A 21,503-nucleotide genomic window follows, 5' to 3' on the forward strand; every position below is an offset into this window, starting at 1 on the left:
TTTCCTTTATCACCTTGGAATGAGGAGAACTTTGAATTCCTATTAAATCTACCTCCTCTCCGAAAGGAATGACGGTTCTGGCGCCATTGGTTATTTTGACCCCATTGGTTTCTACGCTGTTCGGGTCTAAATTTATGTAGGGTATGGTAGGAACGAAAAGAGGAGGGGTTGGAGGAGGTCTTAAAATCTTTGTGAAGAGACTTGGGCAGTGCTTGCTTTTTGTCCTTAGTCTCCACTAAGATGGTATCCAATTTCTCTCCAAATAAGCGTTTGCCCTGATAAGGGTAGCCCATTAAAACTGATTTTGACCTGTGTTCTACCTGCCAGGGGCGGAGCCATAAGACCCTTCTAGCCGCTGCTGCGGTAGCTAGAGCTCTAGCTGCATAAGCCATGGAGTCTAGGGTAGAATCGGCTAGGAAAGACACAGCCCTTAGAATTCTAGAGACACCTTCACAGGCCTGTCTTTCTTCCTGTGGAATAATTTGAGTTAACTTTCTGGCCCATATAATTGCTGCTCTCGAGACCAGAGCAGATGTAATTGAGGCCTTGATAGCCAAGGCGGAAGCCTCATGTGATTTTTTGCAGGCCAGCTCTGCCTTTCTATCTGCAGGATCTCTGATTAAGGCCTGGCCTTCTTCTGTGACTGTGTCTGAGGTGTGCAGTGTAGTTACTGGTGTCTCCACCGGGGGTACCCTGAGCATCTCAGAAGCGGCCTGATCTAAATTGTAAAATTTCTTTGATGTTATTGGGAACTGTTTGGAAGCCATTGGCTTGTCCCATTCTGACTTAATGAGAGAAATAAAATAATCTGGTACAGGTATCACTTTGTCTGGAATGTCATGTATATGAAAGAATTCTTTCATCCCCTTTTTTGTTTGAGTGACTGAGGAATCAGTGTCATCAGAAAGATCAAGTGCTGCTAGAGTTTTAGAAAGCAGTAGAGGAAATTCCTCTGCATTGAACACTCTAGATTGTTTAGGCTGTTCAATTATGTCTTCCCCATCCGAACTGAACTCGCCCTCCTCTCTTTCAGCTTTCTCGTCAGCTGAAGATATTGATTCATCTCCCTCCTCCCCTTGCATAATTTGCTGCCCTGAGGAGTCTTTAAGGGCCGCCTTTGTGGGCCATCTACCGTCCCCAACGTAAGTATAGCCAGCATTAGCTTGCTTTGGGCGCGCTCCCAAGGACTCATAGTCCTGCAAAGCCTGGGTTTGCCTGGCTGAAGAGGGGGGTGGATATATTGGTGGAGGAGGGGTTTGGACTGCTCTCAAGCCTTCAGTGAAGGCGTCCTTAATGAGAGCCGAGAGCTCCGCTCGAAGAAAGGCTAACCCGCCATCTTGGGAGAGGGGGGGGGAATCCTACCAGAAGTTGATGTCTCCGTCGACGCTTCACGTCCTTGAGAGAAAGGCGAGCCGCCAGAGGACGGAGCGTTAATAGGCAAAGGCGAGCCGCCAGCCTGCTGGATCTCACTTTGCATTTGCTGAGGAGGAGCGGCAAGAGCCGCTGTATCCCCCGCGGCGCTAACCGTAGCGGGAGCCCATCCGCTTCTTTTTGGCGCGCCTGCAAGTCGGGCGGCGTCTATGAGGCGTTTAGCGCGCTTGCCGCCAGCCGAGACGACCCTCTTGCGCTTGCCGCCGCCTCCGCCGCTTGTGCCGTTTTTCTTTTTTGATTTAACCCTCGAGTCAATAGATTGACTGGTGGAGGGTATGTTAGGATCCGGCACGGCCTTCAGTAGGCTAGGATCTAAATCGGCTGACGCTATATAGCCGTCTTCTTGCCGATCCGCCATCTTGTTTTGGCGGGAAGGAGCTCCCTGAACACTTTTTGCCCTTTGTCTACTAAGGTAGATAAGGGAAGACAGATAAAAAGAATATATATATAAGAAGAAAAATAGCAATATAGGTAAGAAATGTAGAATTAGGATAGAGTAGTTAAGAAAGGCAAGGATAAAAGATTCGTTTTCCTTGAAGCTGAGAGCTGCGAAAGGCTGCTCTCCCGATAAGGCAGGAAATAGAACTGGCTCTAGGGGGCGTTTACCCTCTGAAGTCAAAGTAGGTTATGTTTTTTCAAAAGTTTCTCAAGGAAGAAACTAATCATCTAAATCACGCACTGCTAGCAAACGGCTACTCCAAGAATGAAATCAGAAGGGCCATTGAACCAAACAAAAATCAGAAAACTCAAGAAAAACAGTCTCCCATAGGAAAGGTATTCTTGCCATTTATTAAAGGAGTCACTGATAGGATGGAGAAACTTTTGAAAAAACATAACCTACAAACAGTGTTTAAACCCACCAAGAAAATACAACAAATGCTACGATCAGCAAAAGACAAAAGAGACCCCCTCACCTCTGCAGGAGTATATCGTATACCTTGCAGCTGTGGAGAAGTTTACATCGGGACCACAAAACGCAGCATACAAACAAGGATAAAAGAACATGAAAGATACTGCAGACTTGGCCAACCTGAGAAATCAGCAGTGGCTGAACATGGACTGACACAAACAGGACACAGGGTCTTATTCCAAGACACTGAAAGACTGGACAATTCTACCAACTATTTTGTCAGATTGCACAGAGAAGCCATTGAAATTCATAAACATCAGCACAACTTTAACAGAAAAGAGGAGAGTTTAAGAATGAATAAGGCTTGGCTTCCTGCCCTGAAAAACCTCCAGACAAAGACAACATTCAACAATAGCCATACAGATTAGCTTTGGATTACACACATTAACAGATCACTTCAGGATACAATGGTTCCATATTAACATACCATACCCTCATTAGCACATTATCTTGATACTTACAGGACAATACTTTTGCAGGACAATACTCAGCTCAAACCCAACCCCTTTCTGACTATATATTACTCTTCCTACACCCTTGACACTGAGAGACACTGTCCTTCAGTGTTACTACTCTGAAGATGCCTGCCACAGTTGCTGGCGAAACGTCAGGAAAGAAAATTCCAAGACCACGGTTACACAGCCCGGATAACCTACAAGAACCAATGAACTCTGACCGTGAAAGCCTTCGACAATAGTTTTCCTAATGTTTGGGGGAAAGTTCGGAATTAAGGGTTTTGAGGTTTTCTCTTGGGGAGTCATATAGGTTGCAATCCAAAAGTATGTGGGACAGTGAGTCAGGACATCCTGCACCGCATCTGCAGACTCTTTCTGCGTAAGGTATTTTTACTCATAATTAAAACAAATGCATACACCAATGTAATCAAATAAAAAACCCTCAAAATTCAATCTATATTCCTTTTTCTAATAGTTCAAAGCATGCAACTCTTAACAGTAAAAACAGTTTTATTTTCTAAATCGTCACTCCAGTAGACAAACCAGGCACCATTATTAATAAAAAAGGGTATTCCATGTTACAACAATATTTTAGGAATGCTAAGAAGAAAGTAATGCATTTGCACTTCAGGAGGATCAAAACTTGATAGTAAAGAATATCCAAAATGTTTAGCAGCACCACAGGGAATCTGAAAAGAAAGCAAATATTTGCTTTTTTCAGAGACCTTCAAAATATTTTCAGACAGGGTAGGATAAAGTTCACTTGTTTGTCTAAGCAAATTTTCACTTTCATCACTGGGGGTGGGGGGCGAAGGTTTATTTAATGAAAGCCTTATAAATAAAGAAGATGCCTGATCAACCTAATTTTGAAAAATACTTACAGGGGTTTGGCAGAAGTCAAGGCTACAATCATTTGCAGCTTCTAAAGCTCACAAGCTTCCCTCCTTCCCCCTCCTCCATATTAGCTCAAAAGCTCCGTCTGGTCTTAACTATTCAGCAGCTGTCCATGTTGAATATCATAATGAATGAATTTTATTGCCCATGAAAGCACAAATGATATTGAGCTTGGCTCAAATTAGTTCTATCATCAAAGACCCTTGTAAAACAACACATTTTTCTCCACAACTCCGACCCTGATAACCAATACTCATGATGGTGGCTTTGATTTCATGGGTAAAGGCTGCCAAGTTGGAAATGAAGGTTTTATGAAACAGAGACAATAGGAGAAAAACACCTCTGTTCCCTAAAAGCCAGTTCCTTATATTTAGAGGTGAAAGGAACCAATGACTCTACAAATTAAATCACCTTTTTCAGGTCAGGACTTCTGTTAACAAAGGGATTCTAAACAGAAGTCTAATATGAGCTTTTATGAGACAGATACACTTCTTCAGATACAATGGCAAGAAAGAAACTCCTTTAACTTATTACTGAAATTACAGAAATAGAACATTTCAGAAGGGAAGGGAGAAGAGGGATTGGAAGGGATTTGTCAACACAAAGGTGCATTACATCACACATTAGAAGCTTGTGTAAGCAACCAGTTTCAGGAGTCCAGGCAACATATTCCCTTTTAGCATTACCACAGTAGACCCAAAGCCTACAATGGTATGATAACTGTTCTAGCAAATGCGGGGGGTGGGGAGGTATTTTTGCTAGATGGCTTGCCTAGTTCTGGGTTAAAAAAAAACTTTTTTGTTGGGTCTTTATTTTAATGCTTAAAACTAAAGTAAAAGTTGTAGGTTGAGGACTGGTCCAAACAAATATCCGAACAAGCCCTCTATAAGCGTGTTTAAAAGTCTCGATCCAAGTGTCTATGTGTGCGATGTGAGCTGTAAGTGCATCCTATTTTGAAAACAAAGAGCTACCTAAATCCAAACATACAATCTACATCACATTATGATGTAGGAATGGAAGGGGGACACACATATCAATGTAATCATATTGCGCATTCAGAGAAATGTGTGAAACAGGACAAAGATGCAATGTTTAGACAGACTGCATATCATCCTGTGTCTGTTTATTATATCTTCTTTGAACTTTTTCTGAAACTCATTATAGAGGCCATATCGGATAGGATAAAGCCATAGATACTTTCAAATCTAATTCATAACGATAGTCCTAAATTCTTTTGCCTACAGATAATGTTTTGAAAACATTTTCTTCTATAGGACCATTATTTGATTTAGAAAACCCTGCTGAGTAGCTCCTATTGTTTATTCATTGTATTTAGATTAGCTCAGTTATGTTTGCTTGGAGGGCTGTTCATGTCTTGTTTTTAATAATGAAAGAATCACAAAAGACTTTTAGTGCCACCTCATATCAAAGAAGCTTTACAACTAAGTGGAAATGAAAACAATCTATTCTTGAGCTATCATCATTCCCAACCTTGATGAAAGTGAAAATACAACGAAAATCACCCTATTAAATTTCTGCAAACACTTACACATACACAAAGACAAAGAACTAAGGATTACACTAAAGACACCTTCACTTGTGTGAAATAAGCAAAGCTTCAAAACATACAGATTTCAGTTTTCTGTTTCTGCGTGATGTGCTTGCAACTGTTATAGAACAAATTACTAACAATGTCTGGAGATACTGCTCTTCTTATTTCCTGAAATAAATATATCTGAAATAATTATGCATATTACTGTAAGAGACAAATCCATAAACACATTTTACAATTATTTGGTTTACTGTATAAACTCTTCCTACAGAAACGCTTGTTTCACATTTCTCTGCAACGATTTTGAAAGGATTTTAAGAACTGTATTTATATTCATTGTGGATATGCAAAGATAAAGCTGCAATCAAATTTAAAAGGAACCTTATTATTTATTATTTATATATTATTATTTATATGTAACATGTCACTAAATTCAGCCACTGTACCAGAAGACTGGAGAGTAGCAAATAATGCACCGATTTTTTTAAAAGGGTCCAGATGAGATCCAGGAAATTACAGGTCGGTCAGCCTAACATTTGTCCCAGGCAGATCAGTAGAAACTGTAGCCAAAGACAGAATTATTAGGCACATAGAAAAACAAAGCCTGCTGAGGGAAAATCAGCACAGCTTATGCAAAGGGAAGTCCTGCCTCCCCAACCTTTTACAGTTCTTCAAGGAACTGAACAAGCATGTAGATAATTGTGATCTGGTAGATATTAATAGGAGCCCAGTGACACAGAGTGGTAAACTGCAGTACTACAGTCAAAAGCTCTGCTCGCTACCTGAGTTCAATCCCGACGGAAGTTGGTTTCAGGTAGCCGGCTCAAGGTTGACCCATCCTTCCATCCTTCCGAGGTCGGTCAACTGAGTACCCTGCTTGCTGGGAGTAAAGGGAAGATGACTGGGGAAGGCACTGGCAAACCACCCCGTAAACAAAATCTGCCTTGGAAACGTCGGGATGTGACATCACCCCATGGGTCAGGAATGACCCGGTGCTTGCACAGGGGACCTTTACCTTTTTAGACATTATATACTTGGACTTTTAAAAGACTTTAGCCTCATTAAAGTCTCCTTAGTTAAACTTAGCAGTAATGGGATAAGAGGATGGATTCTCTTATGGATTAAAAACTGCTTAAATGACAGGAAGCAAAGAGTAGGAATAAATGGACAGTTCTCATAATGCAGGAAAGTAGGCAGTGGGGTCTAATAAGGATCGGTATTGGGACTGGTACTATTTAATTTGTTCATAAATGATCTGGAACTCGGGGCAAGTAGTGTAGTGGACAAGTTTGCAGATGACACAAAATTATTCAAGATGGTGAAAACCAAAGATGATTGTGAAGAGCTCCAGGAGGATCTCCACAGATTGGGTGAGTGGGCAACAATGTGTCAGATGAAGTACAATGTTGGTAAGTGTAAGGTGATGCATATTTGAATAAAACATTCCAGTTTCAAGTATAGTCTAATGAGGTATGAACTTGCTGAGACTAAAAGGGAAAAAGGTCTTGGGTTTTGGTGGATAGCATTATGAAAGTAATAAACCCAGGGTACTGCAGCAGTAAAAAAAGGCAAACTCTATGTTAGGGATTATTAGGAAAGGGATTGAAAATAAAATGGCCAATATTATAATGCCCCTGTATAGATCAATGATGCGGCCTCCTTTGGAATACCATGTGCAGTTCTAGGTCACCATATCTCAAAAAGGACACCGCAGAGCTGGAAAAAGTACAGAAGAGGGCAACCAATATGATTAGGGGCTTGGAACACCTTCCCTATGATGAAAGACTGAAAAGTCTGGGACTTCTCAGTTTAGAAAAGAGAAGACTTATAAGGAGCATGATATAGGTTTATAAAATTATGTATGGCCTCAGACTCTATGCCTTCTTGTTGGATCTCCAGAGGAACTGGTTGGCCACTGAGTGAGATAGGATGCTGGGCTAGATGGACCACTGGTATGATCCAGCAAAGCTCTTTGTATGTTCTTATGTTTATAAATAAACATGAAGACGATATCAAAGATTTGCAGAAAATTAGGAATGAATTGTGGAAGAACAGATATAATAGTTTATAGTTGGCTTTGGGAACAGAACTTTGTTCAGCTGAAAATGAGAAACATATCAGACATTTGGCTCAAATATCCGAGCGAAGCTGCAAGCGCTACATGCTCTTCTGCTATAAGAGCTGGATACACCATCTCAACCATAAATCAGTGTCCCTTCACACCATGCTAAGACACATGCTAAGATCACAGAAAATTCTTAATTGCTTCAAACTTCCTCTTTAAATCTATATGGCAATTACCCTTTATAAGTGATCCACAGATCTGGATTACATGCACTAATGTGCATTCATGTGCACATGGGAACCCTAGAGTTTTTCCCAAATGGCAGCCTGTCTGGTAATTTTGAATGTAAGGATCTGCAAATCAGCTATTTCCATTACAAGATCAGAAGAGTAAGTCACTAGAGCTTTCCATAGCTTGCAGGTTACAATGGCCTCTAAGTGATTTTTGAAATGACAAGTTAAGAGTTTGCTTTTTTTTAAATCATCAACTAAATATTAACAGAAAGAATTCTATAACGTAACCTTGATTCACTGTCTTTCTTTCCTCAGACCACTGTTAACGAGAATATAATAAAGGGCCTTGTGGCAAACAACAAAGTAAAGCAAATAAACAGATGAAACTGAACATTATAAAATATGCACATTTCAACTTGTGTTATATGTAATGTGCAAGATAGTCGACTTATGGCAACCCTGTAGGGTTTTCAAGGCAAAAGATGTTCAGAGATGGTTTGCCATTGCCTGCCTCTGCACAGCAGACTTAGACTTCCTTTGTGGTCTCCCATCACAAATACTGTCCAGGGCTGAGAGTGGCAACTTATCCCTGTAAAAATCAAGGAGAATGCACAAGACTTTCATTCCAGCTTTTACAAGGGGGGGGGCACAGGGAGTCATCTTATGGCATCTTAAAAACAGATCGATTTATTATAGCATGAGCTTCCACGCAAGTAACGTCATGTAAACAAGCTTTGCTGTGTGAAACGTATGCCACAATCAGTTAGTCTAAAACGTCACAATACTTGATTAGTTATTTGATGCAATAGACTACTAAGATCCCCCCATATGCTTTTAGAAGTATAGTACTAATATTTATTGTCCCTAAGAGCAAACAACCTCATAACACCAAATCTAAGGGATTAAATTTAAACGATCCGGAGCCTCAAAATCAGCACCTGAAAATATATTTATTAACAAGTCTAATTAAGACTTGTTAGAGATTACTTCTTCTCAGCCTACATCACAGCAAAGCATAGTATTCAGGTGTCTCTATTACTTATTTATAATAAATAAAATATAAGGTGACGCAGTGCAAATAAATGGGGTCAGCACTCAGGTATTAACACAGGGAATACAGTAGCAGGGTTCACACTGTCCCACCATTCCACCATATAATTTGAATCAGAGTTCTAGTACTATGGCCCAAGCTGACGTATTTTGCAGTTGTTTTCCCCTCTGAGGTATACGAAGCAGGAGTGACCAAGCAACAAAAGCACACATCTGACTATTCTTTTATTTAACATAATTTATTTTGTTCTTCCAGAAATACTTCCCAAATGCAACATAACCATATTACAATGCTCTCTTACGTATTTATTTTTTGCGTAGAAACCAGGGCTGAAAAGTACATTCTTATCGCATATATATTTTATTAAATTCAGTTCCAGAACTCATCTCTTACCTAATTTAATGAAGCCTTTGCATTCTTGCTTCATGATATACCACAAGCCTTTTAAAAAAAAGTTATCCAAATTAAAATGCTAAGCTAAAACATTAGCTCCCATTGCTACAGGTACAAAAACCAGGCTCCTGAGTAAACCCTGAAGACTATCTCTGGCAGAACTCCAACAATGAACTCACGTCAAGTTGGTAGATATATAGTTTCAGATGGACAACAAACCAGCTGAAATACAGTACAACAGGTTTTAAGAGCTAAATTATTCAGGAAATGAACATAAATGACCAAACCCCAAACTCAAAACCAATATTCAACCATTTGTTATGCTTTCACAAGATCATATCCAAGAAAAAGAAACTACAATTATGCAATTTCTCTTTTAAATTGCGTATAACTATTTGCCAACAACACACATCAACTACTACTGCCACAAGCCTATATCAAGGCATTAAAAACAGAATGACATGGATCTGATTTAGTTTTCTCTAATATTACATCATTGTCACTATAGTTAAACCTTATAATTATCATCTATCCAAGGTAATTCATGAAAATTCATACCACTGGAGGAAAACAGCTATAAATGAGTACTACAAACTTCTATGCGAAAAGTCAAACTAACCAGCTTGAAGAAATTGGGAAAACTCTGGTGTACCTTTCACATATAACTCAAGTTAATAAATCCATGTAAAACTTACCTACAGTTTGGAGGAGGGTCTAATGTAATTTCTGCAAGTTCTTTCTGAATTCTTAAAAGAAAAGAAACAGAGGTTAGACTGAACTTTCCCCCCCTTTGATAGTTTTCTTCCAACTTCATGTACTGGAGGTAACACCAATTAATAAAAAAAGTAGATTATCATTGTTATTAGAGAAAAAAGTCATAAATGTTGTAGGCTGTGGTCACTAAGAGGAATAAACATCTGACCCTCATTCACGTCTTAATATTTGCAGTTTCCTTTCTGGAAGATGCCCTCAGAAACTGCTAATTTAAACTCCCCAAGGTTAAAAAAAATATTAATCCAGCCATTGGATGTGAGATCTTACCAAGATCAAATACCAACAGTGCACACCGGTTTTCCTTAAAAAAACACACAAAAAAACCCTCCAAATGCTTCACTTAACATAAGCAGGTTACAATATGCACCCTTAGAATTTCATGGACAACTTCTAGGGCAAAAAAAAATTAAGAATGCATGTGCATCTCTTTGAGCCAGACTCAAGAGAGGAGGCATATAGATACCCTAAATAAATAAAATAATCTGCATACATGGATTCCCTTGGCACGTATGGAAGAGAGAATTCACTAAATGTGTCTAATCTTCCTTTCTTCCTAACAGCCCATTTGGGAGCTGGGAGGGCGAAAGTCCTCAGGAAGGTGCTCAAGGGCCCACTCCGGTGTCCATGCCGCTTGCGCCGGCATCTGTGCCACTTGCGCTGCCAAGAGTGGCATGGATGCCAGCATTGGGGTACTAATGCCAGCCTCCCTATGCTGCCAGAGCAGCACAGCCCTGGGATGCCAACTCAGCCTCCCGCCGGCATCCTGATGGTGCACCTCCATGTGCCATCATCCCACGAGGCATTCAGGGGGGCGAATCTGCCTTTAAGAGGCTTCCTTTTTAGGTGGCGTAGCCCCGTGGAACCCTATGGAGCAGTTCCACGGGGCTTGCAGATAAGGGCAAAGTGCCATCTTCAGTGTGTGTGTAGGGATAAATCCTCCTTTGGAGGTAGCACAACTGTGCTGCCTCCAGCTACTGGCTCAGCCCTCCCCCTCAGGAATGGGCTGTAAGACTCAATTATGCTTATTAGGCTACTTCATTAGAAATCAGCCAATATGTACAAGTAAGATCCATGGAACTCAATGGAGGCTGTGCCAAAAAAAAATTTTTTTTTCAATTTGCACACTGCTTTTTACCTAAAGATTCTCAATATTGACATGATGCTTTAAATTCAGTATAAAATTGGAAAGCAAACAATAAAACTACCAATGCAAACAATTTTAAAATAGCCAGCATGCTGTGAGAGACAGCACAGTATAGTGGTTAAGAGTAGTGGACTCTAATCTGGAGAACCGGGTTTGATTCTCCACTCCTCCATGTGCAGTCTGCTCAGTGACCTTGGACTAGTCACAGTTCTCTCAGAACTCTCTCAGCCCCATCTACCTCACAAGGTACCTGTTGTGGGGGAGGAAGGGAAGGCAATGGTAAACCACTTTGAGACTCCTTACAGTAGAGAAAAGTGGGGTATAAACACCAACTCTTCTTCCATACAAACAATTTTAAAATACTCAACTAGCACCCTATTAACAAGGTAAACGTGAACATTCACTCTATTTTTCCATTAGTATATGAATCTAGAGAGGCACACAGAATTTAAACAAGAGATAAATTTAGACTTCTTTAACTCTACCACCCCATTATGTTGGACTTTATTTAAAGTAAGAAACATTTAACTATATAGCCTGTGAATCTTTTCACACAAATCCCACTGGATATTGTTCTATGTTAAATGTACACAGGAGTGCCACCAACAACTATAAGAACATAAGAAAAGCCATGCTGGATCAGACCAAGGCCCATCAAGTCCAGCAGTCGGTTCACACAGTGGCCAACCAGGTGCCTCTAGGAAGCCCACAAACAAGACAACTGCAACAGCGTTATCGTGCCTGTGTTCCAAAGCACCTAATATAATAGGCATGCTCCTCTGATCTTGCAGAGAATAAGTATGCATCATTACTAGCCCACTGATCATTTTGGTTGCTCTTTTCTTCACCTTCTCAAGCTCTGCAATATCCTTTTTTAGCTGTGGTAACCAGAACTGTACACAGTTTTCCAAGTGTGGTCTCACCATACATTTATACAAGGGCAGTATGATAGCAGCAGTTTTATTCTCTATTCCTTGTCTAATTATGGCCAGCATGGAATTTGCCTTTTTCATATAATTTAAGTGATTTTGCAAGTGAGACACAGGATTTACCCACATGGAAGATGAACAGGCTGACATTCCCTGACAGGCTGACACCTATATCAAGACAACGCAGCAGTAACCTTCATGCTTCTTTTTACATAATACAAGTGAAACCCCTAGTAAATTACTATGTCAGTGTGTGATCTCACTTATTAGTTCTTGCAAATACAGTTACTAATCAACAAAATGTAACATACACAAGATTTGCATCATAGACAAATCGTAACTCCAAAAATAAAGCGGAGAAACATCACAAAACAAAAGAATAAATGCAAAACACATCATTTTCAGCAATTCTCCAGAACCTTATGCTAAATAAAGCCTCTTTTACTTGTTGTCCTCTCCCATAAGAGGATTAGGCAAGATGTCAACTGAATTTATTACATTTATAACCAATCTTGCTTCCAAGGACCTCAATTCCCTTTGCTAAAACATGTACTTCAGACGCAGACTTAAATTCTGACCTCAGGAACATGTGTATCTTGTAAAGAACAGAAAACCTATAAACACAGCTCACAAGCACAAAAACTGATTTCCCTCGGTAAACATAAAAAATAGCATTAGCACATTTTTAGCTACTCTTACAACACATGCTTTCATTCCCCCACCCCAAATCAATACGTTATCCTTTTGGATTACATGAGATAATCTTAATTTGTCACTGAACACTCTTTCTGACTTCAATGCACACAACAAATGTTAAGCAAAAAGGAAAAAAAGCAGAAATACTGAAATGAGTAGTTGTGAACCAAAATAATTACTGGGATAAAAGCAAAGTTTGAATGTGATACATTACAGATGGGAGTCTAATTTTCTCAAATACTGCATAACCAATACTACACCTGGCTTCAACATTTCCAGAAATTTTACATCTACGGAACAGCTAAACCACAACACATTCAACAGAAGTTTTCTTAAAAAAATAAAAATAAACTTAAAAAAATTAGGCTTGGATCTTAATCTTTCTTTCTGTTTGCACAGCACTGCCCTCCTTCTTGGAGTAGGTGCTATGCCATGGAGCACAGAGCAAAAATCAAGAGACAAGTGGCGCAGTGGTATAATTTTAATTCATCCTAAGACCCCCTACATGTTTCTCATACACTTCACTGGAGGGATCTGTAAAATATTATAGTCTGGACACTTTTCACATGTTGCTGTGATAAATATCCATACTGCATTATTTTACAGATCCCCTGATGAAGTGCATGCAAAATGTGTAGGGATCATAGAATGAATACAACTTAATTTGCCTGCTGCAACAATTGTCTTATTTTATTTTTTTTTGCATTAAAAGCAAGCACCCAGCACCAAAGGAACACACTCCACAATAGGACACTACTTCAGCAAAGAAGAACAATGCTGCGTAAGTCAACGAAAGGCATAGAATCCAAGACTCCAATGATTTAAATTCTTTTTTTTGCTGTCAAGTCTGATTTATGGTGACCCCATAGGGTTTTCAAGGTAAGAGATATTCAGAGGTGGTTTGCCATTGCCTGCCTCTGCGTAGCAACCCTGGACATTCTTGGTGGACTCCCATCACAAATACTAACCAAGGCTGACCCTGCTTAGCTTCCAAGATCTGACAAGATCAGGCTAGCCTGGACTATCCAGGTCAGGACCACACTTCTCTAATGCTATGAAAACAAATATAGAAACACACATATACAAACTATTTTATATACAGAAATTAGATTTTCTTGTTCCTTCCCAGCTAACACTCTTTTAACTTGACTAGTAATATGGGTTTAATTCTGTTTTAACATAATACATACTGTATTTGTATGCACTGATTGTTAGAAGCCATGCTGAGCCCGACCTGGTTGGAAACAGTCAGGGTATAAAGTAAATTAAATAGTAAGATAAAATAAACACATCCTGGGCTGGTCCTGATCCAACAGGCTGTGCAGCGCTGGCCCCAAGCCATGATCCATGCGCTGAGGCAAGGACCAACAGCCCTTCTGGTTCTTGCCAATGGCTCACACCTCTGGCCACATCTAGACTAAGTACCTGCAAGCACAGGAGAAACACACTCAGCCCAGATCTTACTCACCTGTTACTGGCAAATTAGCAAGAGCCTCCCCACAACCTCCTAAAAACAGCTGTATGAGATACTTAGCACAGGAATTTTACCATATTTATGAAGATACTAGCATTACTAATATCACTAAATAATAATAATTTCTCTATTAAGCATGTCATCTTTTTTTAAAAGAAAAAATTAAATGCAATACAAAATTAGACTGCGTTCAGCTTCTGAGACTTTCAAGGGGTATGAGACAGCAAGCTTTGCCAGTTTGTACACACACTCTTTGTTTTCTGTTCTATGGCCTTCTCCAACAAATTGAGAACATGTGCTGGATCCAAAGGTCTCCATTGGTTGTGCTTTGGATCCAGCCCCATAATAGAACAAGAAAAAATAAATCAGTGTATGCCCACATTCAGCAATATTACTTCCAACTACTGGTACATGAAATTTAACACTTACTGTTATGATTATAACAACATCATGAAATGAATTGGGAACAATATAGTTATGCAAGAGGAAACCCTGAGAGAAAGTATTTAAGTTTAGCTTGATATGAAACTTAGTTCTTACATAAGCTTGAAGTGTAAGGCCAACTGAGTACAATGGGATTTACTCCCAAATATGCTTACACAGGACTACAGCTTTGAAAAACACGTGCTATGCAGCAAGGTACTTTTCATCTAGGATGTACAGATTTTTTAAGTACAGAAAGCCCATAGGAATATACCCTATTTAAAATTTTCATCTTATTCAGCTCTGTAGTTTTCACAGGATGACACATGTTAAAGAATATAAAGCTTTTTTTATGCCGCTGAATTATCATCGGCTGTTTTAATGAGCCAAGAGCATGTCTGTATAGGCTACTTGCCCTGTTTTCGCGGGCATACTTCAGTGCACAACTGAAAGCACAAGAAACAGTAGGGTTTTTAAAAATACCATGTGACAGGAGATTTATGATACAAAATCTATACATTTGGGGTGGAGGATGTATCTACAATTCCTTTACCTTAGCTTAGTCATGCTGAATCCAGAACCACACTGAATGAAGGAATTAAACCAATATAAAAACAAAATGTCTCTATGTCTTTTTGTTGTCTGGGGTCTAGAGTCAGGCACATTAAAACAATGAATGGGGAATGAAGGAAGGAGAGAAGGGACTATAAGGAATGGTTCCCAAGGGTGGTCAAGAAGATAAGATTGCTCAATCAGTAAAGACAGTATTGCTTAGCAGCAGCCCCAACCCATACAATTAGTGGAGAAACATAAATCCATCCTTGTTATACTGAAAGGAAGGTGGGTATGCCAGCACTTAATTGCATAAGAAAAACCTTTAAGACTTAGTTCTTTTACAGGACTAGGGAACCACCAACCCCAAATAGATCATTTCTTCTCTTCAAAACTTTGTTTAACTGTACAGTAGCTGTTTTTAGATCTGCCGTTGGCTGAACAAAAACGTAAGCTGGTTCAACACAGAGCAAGTGATCAGATACAGCAAGAAAGGGAACAGAAATGACAGTGTTCAAGTATGCCAGTTTTCACATCGCTCAGAATGAATGTGATCTTTCAAGATGCTAATCATATCCATGTTATGGAGCCACAGAACTGTTGTTCTGTTGTTTTAAAAGAGTCTTTCTAGCTTGAATTTTCCATTACTGTTTCTAAGACTTCTGCCGAACATGCTTGCTGTGCACTGATTAAATTATTTATTAAGTCCTCATAAATAGCAAATATTTCATTTATATCATGACAAAAATCAACTAAATCATTGAAGTATTTCTGGCACATCATAAGGAACACGGTTAGTGTAGATTCAATCAGCTGTGACACTGAATCACTATCAACACTGCTTTGCCATGAAGTACAGAATTACCAGTATATATTTGCTAAGGCCAGATTCTGACTTAAGATACACCACTGATCCAAGACAGCTCATTTGTGTGTGAAATCTTCCACTCACTACAACCATTTATTTCAATCATTACAACCTGCTCCCTCTTGTTTCTACAGCTAACACCACCATTGCTTTTTAGCTCAGTGGTTACCGAAGAGTTACTTAATTTGTTTACTTATGAAATGCGAATGTATATGAGACAAATATGAAGGATCATAGTCCAACATCAGCGTGAAGATAATTTCATCAGCATGAATTTTCTACCACGTGACCCTTCCAGTGCTGACTGCATCTATCCAGTCCTCCCTAGTCTCTGTGACTTAAATAGCATATGAAGCCTGCCACAGAAAATATATGTTTCTCTCTACTCAGAATAATCAATTTTTAAGGCAGCAAACTCTTGGACTTGATGCTTAGTCCATCTGATGGATTACACTGGCAGCAGTTTCCAGCTTTGTCTGTTTGCTGTTACAATCACATCAGGAATCATCGTTGGGCTGATTGCTAATATGATTCCCATTCTCTGAAAGTCTTCTGTACTATAGAACGCAAAAGCTATGATCCATGTTGCCTGCAAAAAATAGCATGTAGCATCTCAGAGGATGGGAATTTCATGCTGGCATGACTGCTCTATGATGAGCTCATGTCATGATAAATAGGAATCAGAAGCACTGAAAAGTTGAAAAGGGAACTTTGATGACATTTTTGTGTGGAAAGTGATAACTGCAATGCTCTCTATGTGGGACTGCCCTTGAAGACTGTCTGGAAGTTACAGTTGATACAGAATGCTGAAACCAGAGTGTTGACTGGAGAAGGTCATAAGGACCATATAACTCCAGTCTTTTTCCACCTACACTGGCTTCCAATTTGTTTCTGGTCTCAATTCAAGGTGCTCGTATTGACCTTTAAAGCCCTGTATGGCCTGGGACCAGCATACCTTAAGGTCTGTCTTTTCTCACACGAGCCTATCTGCTCACTCAGTCATCTTCAAAGGCCCTGCTTCGGTTTCCCCTGCCATCTGAGGCTAGGCAGGTGGAGACCTGAGAAAGGGCCATCTCTGACAAAACTTTGAAACTCCCTCCCCACGTCAGTCTCCCTCTGCAGGTGACTTTTGCCAGGAGGTGGAGACCTTTTTGTTTTGTCTGGCATACCTCCAATAATAGCATTGGCCCTCCTTCTAGTGTTGTGTGTATATGTGTTTTAACTGAATTTTATCATTTTAACCGTATTTTTGATTAAATGTTTTCATGTTCACCGCCTTGTAGACCCTGACTGGGTAGAAAGAGGCACAAAAATGTTTTAAATAAATACTTCCAATTACTTTCACAAAATATTGTTTTAAATACAAAGAGGCATCAGTATGAATATGTGATATAATTTCATATGAAATTATCTATCTACCGGTATATAATTTGAACATTCATGAAGCTGCTTTACACTGAATCAGAGCAATGGTCCAACAAGGCTAGTATTGTCTACTACAGAATGGCAGCAGCTCTCCAGGGTCTCAGATAGAGGTATTTCACATTTCTTACTGCCTGGTCCTTGTTAACTGGAGATGCCGGGGTTGAATCTGTGACCTTCTGCATGCAAAGCAGAGGCTCTTCTACTGAGCCACAATCCCTCTCCAATTTCTATGACTATAAGACCTCTCCTTGGTGCATTCTAGGGGAAATTGTAGTTAGGATTATGCTTTAAACATCCCAATGTGTACAAAATAGTCATACAAAACTATTAATACAATTTTCTCCCACAAAAATGTCAACATTTGACCACAGTACTTCTAGAATAGTAAAAAAAAAGTTTTAAAAATTATATTGATTTAAATTTTAAGATGTGCTCTTTTATATGATTTTAATTTTTACATCATAATAACTTCAAGACATATTGGAATATATATGGAAGTGAGTGAAAAGGAAGGAAAGACATAAAAAAGTGGTGATAGAGATTTTCGAGGAAGTGAATTTGGAAGGCTTTTGGTAGGCAGCAGATCACTAGCTGAGCATTCGGTGTAAGAGCTTTTGTTGCAGTTTGTTGGGGTTAAGCCACACGTTACCCAAGCTACTCGTATGCTTGACAGCTATATCAGTTGGTCTTGCATAGATTTTAACACGTGCAAAGTTGTTGATTTAGACTGGTGCAATATGACAAAGCAATCAGTAATCCTAAATTTTACACAAGTTACAAATATAGGATTGAGCTCCAGCAACATTCTTGAAAATCCATGATTGGTTTGAGCTCCCTGGAAATAGGATTTGAATGTTTCTGTTCAGGCTTAGGCTGCCATGTGCTTGAGGGAAATCTATTAATGCAGGCTCCATCTGTGCAGAATCTAAGCACACCAATCATTATCATGAACAGCCTAGAATCTTTTAAATAGCTATTCTCCAAATCTACTCTCTCTCTTGGGGGCAGGAAAGCCGAAAGTATAAGCAAGTCTACAGTTTAACACAATCAAACTAAAATGTATTTTCAGCCATACTGACATTTTACCTTACCAACAGGGGAAAGAAAACACAGCCTTTTACAGCAAGAGGTATTACTGTAGTCTTTTATCATGCTGAATTACTGAAGTATCTGAAATGTTTATGGTTAATTAACCATAAGTTGCACTGTCAAAGTCTAAACATCAGTTGCACGTGCACAAACACATGGATATATATTTTGCAACCACAAAACTGTCTCAATTTACCAGTTATAAAGGAATGCCATAATTTATCACATCAACCACTACTAAAACCATGTGGCTAGGGAACCAATGAGACATAAAGTCAGCTTCAAGTTCAGTCATGCCAGAACAGGCCAATAAACACACACATTGGAGGGTTAAAATGTCAAGAATACTTTTGAACATCAGCGTCTACTGGCAATATTAACTAAAAGGAAAAATGTTATAAAGAACCACAGTAAGTACCTTTTAGCACTAGTTGAAAGTTTAGCAGCTGTTTTGCTAGAGATTTTGCCTTCTTTTTTCTTGGGCTGAACCTGTTCTCTTTCTTGATCTTGTTGAACGCCTTCCCTCTGGTCTCCATCAGAGCTACCTCCACTAGTACTCGGACTATCATCAACTCTTTGCCCTTCAGTGGACATCTTTGACTCTAAATGGAAAAAAAAACAATTAAAAAAATTAAAATTGGCTCTAATACTGTGAGAAAGAATATCACTGCCAACAAATTATTCATCAAACTACTGAGTCCTTTAAAAAATTCCATAAGAGAAACACACAACGTTAACAAATACCCTTCTCTACAAAAACACTCTTGAGTACATTTTAGATACAAAAAGACACATTTTACATATAACAAGTACCTGCTGTAATGTGTAGCTACAAAAGAAAACTCTGAAAAGAAGAAAAATTATTGCTAAATATATTAGTTAGAAACCAAACACTGTAAATTAGATGCTAAAGAAATACAACTGCAATCTGCTGTTTACCCATTCCCTTAAGGATACCAAACATTCTACTTTTTCAATATCCACCTCAAAAAATGTTTGCGTGCTATTTTTTTAAAAAAACCTGAGGTATCAATTTCAGCCTCAGTTCTCTCAAAAGCCATTCCTACAGGGCCCAGCATTATCTAACATTTGTGTAAAACCACTAAGATAGCCTAAACTTCAGAGTGGATTTTCATCAATATGTTGATACCCAGTTATGTATCAGATCAATTAAGTCCCTAGAAGCAGCTGCCTTCATGTTAGGATAGTGCGTGGAAGCAACAGTCAAATGGTTAAAGAGCATGCAAAAGCTTAATCCTGATGAGGAGGTGATGCTAATTGGGAAGGCTGAGACTGTGGAGGGATTTATGCTGCCCACCTTGGTCGATATGCTTTTATCATCTTTATCATTTCAGAGCTTGCAAGTTTTGTTGGATCCTGCCCTTCAAGTCCAAAACCAGGTAAGTCAGATGACAAAAGTGCCCTTTTCCAAGTTCATATGGCACAGAGTTTGTTCCCATTTTTAGACTCTGCTGATCTAGCCACACTAATCCATGCTACAGTAATGCAGCGGACATGGGCTACCTTCGAATACAACACACAAGTTACAGTTGGTGCAGAATCAGCAGCTAGACTATTTGACAGAGGTTAAGCATTTTGAGCCCCATGATGCAGAGTGGTAGGCTGCAGTACTGCAACCAAAGCTCTGCTCATGACCCGGGTTCGATCCAAATGGAAGTCGGTTTCAGGTAGCCGGCTCAAGTTTGACTCAGCTTTCCATCCTTCCAAGGTCGGTAAAATGAGTACCCAGCTTGCTGGGGGTAAAGTGTAGATGAATGAGGAAGGAAATGCAAACCGCTCCATAAACACAGTCTGCCTAGTAAATGTCGGGATGTGACATCACCCCATGGGTCAGTAATGACCCAATGCTTGCACAGGGGACTACCTTTACCTTTTATCTTTAAGCATTTTCAACATGGTACCCAAATTGTAAGATCTCTACATTATCTGAGAATTTGCTTCTGTGCTTAATTCCTGACCTGGGATCTTCATACCTGTGGGACCACCTGCACTGTTTCTGCTTGGCCTTTTTCAGTGGTAACTCCTGTTTTACAGGAGGATGCGAGGAAGGCCTCAACCATGCAACGATATTCAGAGGCTGTTCAGAGCCAACATGCTTTTGAAGGCTTCTGGGTGGAAGTCAGTTAGTATGATGGGTAATGACTTGCTCTCTTCTTTTTATGTGTATTTCATTTCTGTAGACTGAGATTTTAGCAGGTTTTAATTATCTAAGTTACTTGAACGTCTATTGATTAATTGAAAATATTTGTTCTGTTTTTCTACCAATCAGCACAAGAGCAAAGTCTGGAACAGTATAGGTAATAAAAAGGCGAGTGCTTCTGAAAACGTGCACAGTGACTTTTTCTTACAAGTGATTAGTCATAGTCTACATTAATGTATCTGAGATTAGGAGGCAAAACTTTGAAGCAGGCTGAGGTTCTGAAACTATTAATCTTAAGTATTCACGACTATTTTTAAACTCCTCTTGAATACGTAACAGTTTAATTTTCCAGCATCACATGTGCATGCAAACCATGTATGCCCCCAAACTTGTCTTAAATGCAAGCTATTAGTTACGTGCAAATTCCCAATACTTGTAATCAGTTGATAAAAACAGCAAGAAGCAAGCATATGATGGCAGAAAGGAAACAAATACAGAGATGTTCACATTAAACCCTTTCAGATATAAATATATACTTAACTAATGCACTGAAACAAATGGGTCTTAAATATATTTAAACTTTGACTGCATCAAACCATTCTCATCTACAAATTATGGGAAATACTACTAAACTAATTATCTCAAATGTATAACAGGGGCTAAGTTGTGTTATTTTAAACTTCTGCATTACAAGCATGTGGAGCGCAAAGAGGCATGTGAGCAGTAGAATATTGCAGTCAAATGTGTAATCAACCAAGAAGCATAGTGGATGGCTCTGGGCCAGTCAGTCTCTCACCTAACCTGTTTTACAGGGTTGTTGCAGGGAAAAAATGGACAGACAGGATGCCACCTTGTCTTGTCTGTTCTCCAAGGAGTGTAAAGCAGTAATAAATGCAGATGCTATTAGGCACCAGAGCAAGTAGACACTCACAGTTACAGACTGTTTTCTGCAAATCTATACATTTACCATATTGAGATTCCAGT

At 39.3% G+C, this 21,503-nt stretch overlaps 1 protein-coding gene across 1 annotated transcript in view; it reads right to left on the bottom strand.

Moving 5' to 3' along the window:
• The window catches only part of LOC130484626 (ubiquitin-conjugating enzyme E2 E2), a 149,764-nt gene that overhangs the window by 118,628 nt on the left and 9,633 nt on the right, over positions 1-21,503 (bottom strand). Inside the window, exons 2-3 of the mRNA XM_056857695.1 lie at positions 18,777-18,960; positions 9,680-9,730 (exon numbers count right to left, since the gene is read on the bottom strand). Of these exons, the coding sequence (XP_056713673.1) occupies positions 9,680-9,730; positions 18,777-18,952 (227 nt within the window). The 5' untranslated portion in view covers positions 18,953-18,960. The remainder of the gene's footprint in view (positions 1-9,679; positions 9,731-18,776; positions 18,961-21,503) is intronic.

The sequence above is a fragment of the Euleptes europaea genome, chromosome 11, assembly GCF_029931775.1.
Source record: "Euleptes europaea isolate rEulEur1 chromosome 11, rEulEur1.hap1, whole genome shotgun sequence".
Lineage (NCBI taxonomy): Eukaryota > Metazoa > Chordata > Lepidosauria > Squamata > Sphaerodactylidae > Euleptes > Euleptes europaea.